Source organism: Poecilia formosa, unplaced genomic scaffold, assembly GCF_000485575.1.
Source record: "Poecilia formosa unplaced genomic scaffold, Poecilia_formosa-5.1.2 Scaffold593, whole genome shotgun sequence".
NCBI lineage: Eukaryota > Metazoa > Chordata > Actinopteri > Cyprinodontiformes > Poeciliidae > Poecilia > Poecilia formosa.
The window spans coordinates 176,455-186,795 of NW_006800532.1; the positions used below are offsets into that span (position 1 = coordinate 176,455).

General features: G+C 47.7%; 2 protein-coding genes across 7 annotated transcripts in view; both read right to left on the reverse strand.

Moving 5' to 3' along the window:
- Window positions 1-1,096, reverse strand: part of bfsp2 (beaded filament structural protein 2, phakinin) — a 10,489-nt gene extending 9,393 nt beyond the window's left edge. Inside the window, exon 1 of one of the 3 annotated variants that reach the window (XM_016665525.1) lies at window positions 11-1,085. In XM_016665525.1, coding sequence (XP_016521011.1) covers window positions 11-313 — 303 coding nt within the window. In that variant the 5' untranslated portion in view covers window positions 314-1,085. Of the gene's footprint in view, window positions 1-10 lie in introns of all 3 variants that reach the window. The other 2 variants (XM_016665524.1, XM_016665526.1) reach the window with 2 other exon arrangements.
- Window positions 1,097-5,218: 4,122 nt separating this feature from the next.
- On the reverse strand, window positions 5,219-10,205 carry ccr9a (chemokine (C-C motif) receptor 9a). Of its 4 annotated transcripts, none has more exons than XM_016665529.1 (4): window positions 8,712-10,205; window positions 7,855-7,996; window positions 7,243-7,308; window positions 5,219-7,168 (listed from the first exon to the last, which is right to left on the reverse strand). In XM_016665529.1, the coding sequence occupies exons 2-4, from the start codon at window positions 7,990-7,992 to the stop codon at window positions 6,095-6,097; spliced, it is 1,278 nt and encodes a 425-aa protein (XP_016521015.1). In that variant the 5' UTR covers window positions 7,993-7,996; window positions 8,712-10,205; the 3' UTR covers window positions 5,219-6,094. The 4 variants fall into 4 exon arrangements, with proteins under 4 accessions (XP_016521015.1, XP_016521014.1, XP_007541257.1 ...); XM_016665528.1 differs by lacking the exon at window positions 8,712-10,205 and adding an exon at window positions 8,074-8,179 and having other exon boundaries at window positions 7,855-8,021; XM_007541195.2 differs by lacking the exon at window positions 8,712-10,205 and having other exon boundaries at window positions 7,855-8,183.
- Between the last annotated feature and the right edge of the window lie 136 nt (window positions 10,206-10,341).

Here is a 10,341-nt window from a genome sequence, read left to right on the forward strand (position 1 = left end):
GGTTCAGCTCCTCCAGCGCCCGGACTTTGTCCCGGTACTCCATCAGGCAGCTGTTGAGGCCCGTGGCGCCGCCGCCCGCGGCCCGGGGCAGCACCGGCGCAGCGCAGCTCCTCATCCCCTGCAGGAACACGCTGCTGATGCCCAGAGCCCGGCGGGAAACCCGCGTCCCCAGGCCGCAGGCGGCTCCCGGCCCCACCGGCGCGCCGCGGGGCATCGTGGCGCCGACTGCGCTCGTCCTCCCGCTGGAGGCGGCGGCCGGGCGCTCGGAGGACGACTGTCCCAGGAAGGAAGAGTGGCGTCGAGGCAGAGGCATGGCGCTCGGCGGCTCCTGCGGTCAAACCCCCCATGGCGGCTCGCCTCCGGGATTTATGGGGAGACGGAGTTCTGGAAACACGGCCTGCTTTGTCCCGGAGCTGTTTGTGCCGCGGAGCGTGGAGGCCTTTTGTTCTGGTAGAAACACGGAGTCCCGTTTCAGCTGCATCAGCAGCGGGGTCACGGGGTCACGGGGACCTGAGCCACGCGCTCAGCAGCTTCTGACCAAACCAGGAAAGGTGGAGAAGACGAGAAGAAACATTTCGGAAAAATATGGAAAACCTGATTTAGTTCTCTGTCCTTTTTTAAAGCAGGTAAAACTTCTGATACACAGAAGTGATTCTCTGCAGCAACCTGGTTACACCAAACTAAACCACACTGAAAAAACTAAACATGCTGGAGCCTCTGTTAGCCTCCGTCTGGGTCCATTGAGGATCCTCCACCTCAGGTTACATCTGAACCGGAGGAAATGTGGCGCATAAAGGGAAACTTTAAGAACAACTTCCACACCGTCGCTTCACATCACGGAGATCACTCCTCAGAATATGACCAAGATGTCACCAAACTCAAGACTTGATTTGCTAAATAAAAAGAAAGAAAATTCACCTTCTGGTCCTCCTGACATGTTTAATCCCAAAAACACTTTTATTACATGTCAACCAGCCTGGGAGACTAAAACACCAGGAGCCTCAACCAAAAATGACTGAACAGTTTTCACACTAAAACTTAGCGTATGGAAAAATTTAGAAAAGTGTGGCGCACAAAAAACATGGGATGCATAAAGCTGTGCGCATCTTTCCTTTATAAATCCTAATTTACGGTCAGTAGAGCAGCTGCTGGTCGCCTGTCGCCTCCATAAATACATATTAATGTAAATTAGTATAAATACCCGGAAGTCTGTCACCACGTGAAGCAGTAACCATGGCAACGTCCTTGTTTGAAGCAGTATGAGTATTTATAATAATAATTATATATTTTATTTAAAAGGTGCTTTGAGGGCACATAATGTCACCTCACAAAAATAAAAAGAATACATTTTAAAGAAAAATAAAATCCAAATTTAAAACATAAAGAGATCCTGTAAGTGCCTGTGTGAACAGCAGCAAAACGTTCAGCCGGGATTTAAAGACAGACAGAGAGTCAGAGGGTCTCTGAGTGGAATGTGGACGTTTATTAAATAGTAGAATCATGTATATAAGTCGTACATTTACAGAATAAAGTTGCTTTATGTCCATAAGGCGCTTTCACAAAGCTTTACTGAAGGATGGCTGCAGCTGGACCGGTACCGGTACCGCTCGGCTCCTTCTTTAAGTTCTGCTCAGAGATCCAGGGTGATCGGTCTGGATGAATCTAAACACTAATAAACCATCAGATCAATATGATCTCTGATCAATCCTCCCTCTGAATCCTTCCTTTGTTCTCCATCAGAGCCAAAGCTCCACATTTACGGCTCACCTGGATGCAGCTACTGATATATGGGATTGTCTCCACACCTGGATCACCTTGAATAATCAAACCTGTTGGAGTTAATCTGCTGATCCAACCCTGTTTTCTTCTTTAGTGGGAATTAAATGAGCCCATAGATGCATTTCATGCGCTTCGGTTCACAGACCGATGCGTTACATCTTTATGAGACAAAAACTGAGGAAAAGTGTTGTTTACATTCTAGTGAGGTTTTCACATCCTTTTATTTTTATTTTCTTTATTTTCTGTGCATGTTAGCTTTGTGTGAGTTAGCATTTATCCTCTGGTGTCTGAGGATAAATGCGGTTCAGAAAAGGATTTAGATCAGTAACTCCTTAGCTTATGTTATCAGAAACTGCAGAGTTTCATTATTTAGAAATGGAATTAGATACTTAGTAACCCTGAACAGGAGCACCTAGTTTACATGCTTTAGAACGTTAGGTTAGTTTTCTTTCCTTTGGTTTGTCATTTTGTTTGTATTTCCTTTTAACTCATATAAAGCACCTTGAGTTTCATCATTCACGTGTAAGCAATAAAATATTAAAATCATGAAAAACATCAGTTTGGTGCTTCTTGGTCTAAATAACTGAATGTGGTCAGACTTCAGTGGATTTATGTGAGTTTTGACGTTTATGGTTTATTATTGTTCACAGAAAAAGTTTGTGTGGCTGCTGCACATTTTCATGCCAGTGAAAACATGTACATATATTTACACACACTTTGACACAAAGTAAATTTTTATACATGCCGACTTGTGCAAAAATATGGGACCGCACATTTTTTGTGCGCACGCAGCTTTATGTATGAGGCTCCAGATCGTCTTTACTGTACATGAAGTGATTAACAAAATGGCTGCCCACCTCACATCCAGCATCACAATCATTAAGTTCAACAGACAAATCATGAAGGTATGAGTTAAAAAGAACTGGAGACAAAATCCCACCTTGTGCCTCCATTAGAAACAGAAAAAGGTTCAGAAAACTCTGAACTTGCAGAGAGATGAGAATCCCATAATGTAACATCAGATTATGTTCCTCTACGTCGCAGTTTAATGAACAGTTTATTGTGTTTAACTCTGTCAGAAGCTTTAGATGCTTCTAAAAACACAAGTGTTCTGTATCTTATATTTATTACGATTTCTTTCAGTGAATAAAGTCATAAATCATCAGAGCTTTTGTTTAAAACCAAACGGATCATCAGTTGTTCTTGGCTGGTCCGTCATCAACTCTGGATTTCTTCCCAGTTTGTTCTTTTACTGCTGGCATGAAGTCAGTCAGATGTTTTAGAAAACCTTAAATCTCAATCTAAGCAACAGCTGAGCTCTTTGGTCAGCGACCCTCAGTGACCCCATGATTTATTTAATGGCATTTTCTCAACAGCAACAGTTTGTCTGCTCCAACAATCGTAACATTGTTGAAGTCAATGTTGCAACACTGAACCTCTGATGATCTGGAGATAAATGCTTCCTCCATATTTCTGCAATATTCGTATCTCCAGTAAACCTTCAGCAGTAGATCACCACCAAGCCAACTGCATAAAAATGATAAAAAGAATTTGACAAATTATTACAAAACATATTTATATAAGTAGAAAACAAAAGTGAACCTGACACCGAGCCCTGTGGTTCTCCACTTAAGAAGAGATGAAGTGGAGCTGAAAACTGGCGTCTGTAATCGGCTTGATGTGAAAAATGATCAACACAACGTGCTTCCATCAGCTGCCTGGATGACATCATTACAAACCTTAAAGTGACAGTAACACAGGCTGATTTTCACAAACAGGTAAAGTTCGTTACTAACCAGAAACAGTTTCAGTATTTACATCCAGATCATCAAACCGAAACAAAATGGGATGCATAAGACTGACAGGCTGACAGGCTGATGCGACCCGTCATGAACATGGAGGATCTTTAAAACGTCTGTCATGAAGCATCATTCAGTAAATAATGACGATACATTAAAATACCAGCTTTGCATTATTTTATAAATACTGAAACTATTGTGCAAAGTTGCTTCAACCCATCAAGTTCTTGAAGGGGTGAAGCAGGTTGTTACTGGGGCTCATTTTCAAAAAGTCATGGCCGCCGTTCACCTCCTCCCAGGTTTCTGTGCTGGAAAACCTGGAAAGATCCATAAAACATGGTGGAGAATCCGGAACGATCCAGAGGAAAATGTCGGAGCTTTTCCTGGTCGCTCCCTCAGCAGGTGATCCAAGGAAGATCTCACATCACCATGGCAACCATCTTGTTTGGCTGGAGCTCTGTGTCGCCATGGAAACCCCCAGCTGCCTCGTTGATCTCGGGAGGGAGCAGCAAGGCACCACAACAGAACTTTTCCTTTTGTCTGAGCCGACCTGAGGTCACTTCCTGTTTCCTTCTACTGCGGTTAACACCTGGACTCACCTGGACTCACCTGGACCAGGGTTGTGTGATATGACATAACCTCATATCGCGATACGTGTGATGGTGGTGATATCGATATGTATCACGATATGATTTGGAATGTATTTATTTGCGTTAAAAGTCGAACCCTCATTTTTGTTTTATGTTGCTGCCTGTGGTTGCCAGGTCTCCATTGAAAAGTCTTATTTTAAGGCAGGCCTGGCAACAATCGGCAGCAACATACCCTCAGTGGTCACTTCCTGGTTGAATCAGAGTTAAATAAATAAATGAAAAATATCTCTCTGTAGAAACACAAGAACTTTAATGTGACGGGCGTCTGTGTTGAATCCTGTTTTTTCTTCCCACTGTGACCGCAGCCTGTATTCGGCTGCATCTATTATGTTTCCATAGAAACTCTAACCAGCTGCTTTTTAGTCTGGATTTAAAGGAACTCATGGTTTCAGCTGTTTTTCAGTTTTCTGGAAGTTTGTTCAAGATCTGTGGAGCATCGAAGTTGAATGCTGCTTCTCCATGTTTGGTTCTGGTTCTGATGAAGAGCAGAACCAGAACCAGCAGGTTGATCCAGCTAGCAGCAGGTTAAAGTCTCAGTGAAGGAATGTTGAACCGGGTGATCCTGGGAATGTTCTGCAGCTGGTACAAGGCCCACTTTGGAACTGAAGGTTCAGGTCAGAGGTCAGAGGTCAGCCTGATCTCTAGTTTCCAGCTGGACACCAGGAAGCACTGAGGTCCAACAGAACCAGAACTGTAGTTCTTCCACAGTCTTTGTTTATATGGATGTTATTAAACACTTTGACTAGGCCAGTCTCAGTACTGTGGTAACCATGGAAACCAGACAGATTTGTCCATAATGCAGCTGATCTGACTTCTGATCCGCAAACCTTTTTCTCTCTGAGCAGGAAATATTCTCAGAGAAGCGGTCAGATCTCAGACCAGAGTTCTGGTTCTGGTTCCAGACCGGCTGAGTGAGGTGTGTAGCTAACCGGGTCAGAACATCGAGTTCTGCCGATCCATTTTCCCGCCATCGGCAGTTTTTAAACGAAGAAACGTTTGACAGGAAGTTGGCGGTTTACCCACATGTTCTAATCAGTGCTGCACTGATCCACTTCCTGTCTGCAGGTTCTGGAGCTGCCCGGTTCAGCCCGGTTCAGCTCTCCTGCGTCAGGCAGCACTTCTGTTTCCTCTTTCTGTTTTTGTTCCCATCAAACATCTGATCTCTGATCCGAGAACGAAGTTCAGCTTGAAAACACAAACAGGAAGTGAAGCAAACGTCCTGACGCGTTGCATCAACTTCCTGCTGATGATCACAGACTCGAGACTTTCAACAGTTTATTCTCAGTCATCAACACAGAAATATGTACAGTCAGTCAAACCCAGCAGGACGTTTACAGCAGCAAAGAACCGGGCCCTGTCGGGTTCTGTTAGCATTGTTAGCATGTGTTAGCGGCGGTGAGTTCAAACATCAAAGAGAAGAAAAACAAAGTCATATTCATAAGACAAACTGTCTCAGTTTGGTCACATGACCAGACAGCAGCTCAGAAGTCACGTGTTCTGTTCGTCATAAAGCTTCACAGTACAGAAAGTTCCTGAGAAAATCCCCCAAAACTCTGAAACCCCCAACACAAGGACAGGGTGTCCTCACAGCTTCCTGGAACCGGCTTCTGGTTCTGGAGATTCTACTTGGAGTTTGGACCGAACCGACACCTTCCAGGCAAAGCAGGAAGGTCATGAAGTCCAGGAACCCAACCAGTCCAGGTCCGGACAGGTGAAGCCACCTGGATCGGGTCCAAGTGTCTGTGGCGGTTCTGGTTCTGTTTGGGTCGGTGTGGTTCTTCTAGGTGTGAACTTGTGCGGTGAGGTGTTGCGCCTGAAGTGAAGCAGCTGCGTCTTGATGAAGCTGGTGAAACGGATCTCTGCCGTCTACAGCGACAGGGCCTGGGAGGTGTCGCTGTCGGACATCATGGAGACGCGGGTGGAGCTCAGCGGACTCCTGCTCTTCCCCAGCGGAGTCTTGTTGGGCCGCGGCAGGCAGCAGCGCAGCAGGCGGCCGATGTCCCGGCGGAAGCGCACGCCGACAAACACGTAGAGGAAGGGGTTGAGGCAGGCGTGCATGTAGGCCAGACTCTTCAGCACCTGGCCGGCCTTGTCCAGGGCCTTCAGCTGGTCGCAGTCCGTCACCGTCATGTTGGACGCCTGCGTGGCCTCCATCACCAGCATGCTGTTGTAGGGCAGCTGCGACACGATGAACACCGCCACCACCGCCAGGATCACCCGCATGGCCTTGTGCTTCTCAAAGTTTCGGGTCGTGAACAGCTTGGCGATGATGACGCTGTAGCAGAAGCCCATGACGATGAAGGGGACGAAGAAGCCCATGCTGACCTGCAGGGACAGGACCAGGATCTTGGTGCGGTTGCCCATGTCGGGCGGGAAAACCATCCTGCAGTAATGCGAGGATCCGGCGGCGGCGGGCGCGGCGAAGGCCAGCTCCGGTGTGGCGAGCAGCAGCGCCAGCAGCCAGACCGCGGCGCACACGACGCGGCTGCAGCGCCGCCGCTCCAGCTGGGAGTTCTGGGCCTTGGTGGTCTGCACGATGACGATGTAGCGGTCCACGCTGATGCAGGTGAGCAGCAGGATGCTGCTGAACAGGTTCACCTTGTAGAGGGCGGAGTTTATCTTGCACATGACGTGGCCGAAGATCCAGCCGTGCGACGCCTCGGTGGCCCACAGCGGCAGCGTGACCAGGAACAGGAGGTCGGCCACCGCCAGGTTCAGCAGGTACACGTCCGTCATGGTCTTCAGCCGCTTCCGGAAGCTCAGGTAGATCCAGACCACGGCCAGATTGCCGGCTCCGCCCACCAAGGTGATGATCCAGAAGAATGGCGGCTCGTAGCGGCTCCGGAACTCGCGCACCTGCTGCCGGTCGCACATCAGGTCGGTGAGGTTGTCGTTCTCATAGTCGTAATAGTCGTCGGTGCTGCTCGAGGTGGATGGAACCTGGCAGGGCAGTGAGACACACCTGAGCACACCTGAGGGGCGTCAGCGTAAATATGGACACCGTCAGTACTCACCTCTGTCGTCATTGCTGTGATGATGTCATCCATGGAGGTCATGTTTACGGTGATGAGGTCATCAATCTGGAAAACAGCCATGTTTACTGCTCTGTGTTGCATCATTTCCTGCTCCATCTTTTTCAAAATAAGAGCCTGACACATGTCTTTACAGTAAAACGTTTGTTTAATTTGTCCCAATGTTTCTGTTGCATTCATGAAACAAAACTACATGTCACGGCTCTGGACCTGAACATCAGATGACAGTAAAGTTTAATAATTTACAAACTGACTGAGATTAACAGCTGTGACCTCTGACCTGCCAGCAGCAGCATAAAACACAACAAAAGCAGAAAAAGCAGCAGGAGGTGAGCTGATGCCTCTGTCCTATAAAACTGACACGATTAAAATGTCTCTGGTTCTGGATCAGTTCAGTGAGAATCAGAGTTTAGTCATCAAATATAAATGCAGGTGGTTCTGTTTAAACTGTCAGCGCTTTATTCCAGAAAAACTTTCTACACATTCAGCCTCATTTTCTCTCTAATTTCTTGGTTTGTGGAGGAAAAACGTGATGGAAGTGATGAGCAAACCCAGACAGACAGACAGACAGACAGACAGACGGTGTGGACTCACCATGGTTGCTGCTCGGCTCTGCAGATTCTGACTGTTTGCTTCTCTTCTCACTTTCTGTCCGTTAAACCACAGCGTGACGAACAAAAGGAAGGAGCGACGCGGCTTTACGCAGGCTGGGGGCGGAGCCGCCAGAAACATCCAACTGTCACGATGATGAGCAAAAACCATCCATCAATAATCAATCAGTCGTCACCTAAACCGTCATCTAACATGTTGATCGATATCCCAGTTATTAATAATCAAAGCAATAATAATCTGATCAGGTTTCAGTCTGGATTTAAAGGAACTCAGGGTTTCAGCTGTTTTTCAGTTTTCTGGAAGTTTGTTCCAGATCTGTGGAGCATAGAAGCTGAACGCTGCTTCTCCATGTTTGGTTGGTTCTGGTTTGGTTCTGGTTCTGCTCTCCCTATGCATTGCTATGGCACCAATCAGAGAAGTTCTGATGGGGGTCTCTGTGACCCGACCCATCAGCTCCAGAACCTCTCAGCTGTTGGACTTCTGTTCCAGTTTTCTCTCGCAGCATATGAGTCAGGTTCTGGGCTTTGACTAGACTGCTGCAGCATCTTGGTGTTGAACTGGTTTTGAACATAAAACCAGTTCATGTTGGACCTCGTAGGGGAGAGCAACAACTTGTTCTACTTTGATTTCACAAACTTTCAAATGCGCCAAATTAAGCAGTTCCTTGTTCCAACCATCCAATCAGCTGCTGTTTTTGAAGGTTACCATGACAACCTCTCCCTCCCCCTGAGGCTTGTTTTTGTTTCATCTGTAGTACTGAGGTGTCTGTGGTCTGAACATGATGTTCTCTGCTTCACCTCCACTTCCTGTCACACACACACACACACACACACACACACCTGATACCAGGTCAGAACAGGATTCTCAGCAGGTGTCAGAACCGTCCCTCAGAGGTTCTGGTCCAGACTGATGTGATGACATCACACAGCTGCTGCTGCTGCTGATTGGTCAGCTGAGCTTCCAGAGCGGTTCCCTTGGTCCCAGTTCTGCTGGCTGTGGAAGCCATCAGGGTCCAGAGCGGTTCTGGTCATGTTCAGAGGTTCTGGCAGCAGCAGTGGTCTCTGGTGGTCCGGTCTGCAGAAGTTCTGAGTTTGTTTTGAGAGGCCCACATCATGACACTGCCACCACCAACCAGAACAGGTTTCATGACGGTTCCGCCAGGTTCTGGATGCTGCAGTTGAGATCCAGACCCATCAGACCAGAAAATGGGTCTCCAGGTGGTTCTGGTCCGGTTTTCCCCGTTACTGGTACTGGTCTGTTTTCCCAACTGAGGGTGAGTTCTCCATCGGACTGAAGGTTCTGTTTTGTCAGAACCTTCTCTGGAGATCTGAGAGGCGGTTCAGTGTGAAAATCCCAGCGGGTTCTGAATCAACTGGACCGAGCGGTACCAGCAGCCCAGCCTCACGCTGCCCTTCTGACCCGGTTTCACAGAACTTATTGCTTCACTGTTTGTTCTGCTGAGGCCCGGTCAGAGGTTCTGATGTTTTGGGGTCGGGTCGGACCTGGAACACTGCGTTCCCTCCCGAGCGGTTCTGATGTTTTCGGGCCGGTTCCCCTCCCCCATGTGTCTGCGGTCGCAGCTTCTCATGCGATGGCGCTCAGGCTGAGGCGCTGGCACGCGATGCGGCGCGTCGCTCACACTTCCTGTCAAAAGAGGAAAAAACAGCCTGCTGTGCTGTCACAGCCTGGTCGTCATGGTTACCACCTCCCAATGGCACACACCACCGCTGAGGTCAGAGGTCACGGAGCAGCAGCAGCACGGTTGTGCTGGTGAACTTGGTCCTAAAAATGACCATGGTTACCATGGTAACAGAGAAATGGTCAATTTCTCTGTGATTTTGGATATTTAACATCAGCAGCAGTTCATGTCTTCTGATCAGATTCAACTAGTAGTTATTATGAGATGTTACTGGGTTAGTATGGAGAATTTTCTTAGTCAGTAAAGTTTATTTATAAAACCATTTCCACAGACATGAAATCACAAAGGGCAGAATGACAGAAATCAGCCTGACAACCATTGAAGACATAAAACCAACATAAGAAAATAAAAATGTTTTGGTTCCTTTTTAAAAACCTCCAGTCAGAAATCGGAGCCGTGAGGGAAAAACGGCCCAAAACCTCCGACTGATAAACGTCAGAGAACCGGCAGAACATTTAGCTACCAGGGAACCGGCAGCCTGGTCATGTGACCCTCTGCAGGTCAGCACCAGAACTTTACATAAATCCTAAGACCAACCAGAGGGACACGACAGGATTTAGTCTGGCTCAGGCTGCACAGTGGCACAGTCGGTAGCACTGTTGCCTTTCAACAAGAAGGTTCTGGGTTTGATTCCCGGCCCCTGGGTTCCCTCTGGTACTCCAGCTTCAACCCACTGTCCAGAAGTTAATTGGTCTCTCTAAATTGGCCCTAGGTGTGTGTGCGCGCGTGTGCATGGTTGTGTCTCCCGTCTGTCTCTGTGTTGCCCTGTG

Bases quoted from the DNA above. Each gene is read 5' to 3' on its own strand.
- ccr9a (XM_007541195.2), bottom strand. From the start codon at position 8,022: ATGGTTTTTGCTCATCATCGTGACAGTTGGATGTTTCTGGCGGCTCCG. The intron at 7,309-7,854 runs GTGAGTCCACAC...GCTGTTTTCCAG, and splicing joins AGAGCCGAGCAGCAACCATG to ATTGATGACCTCATCACCGT. The intron at 7,169-7,242 runs GTGAGTACTGAC...CTGCCCTGCCAG, and splicing joins TCACAGCAATGACGACAGAG to GTTCCATCCACCTCGAGCAG.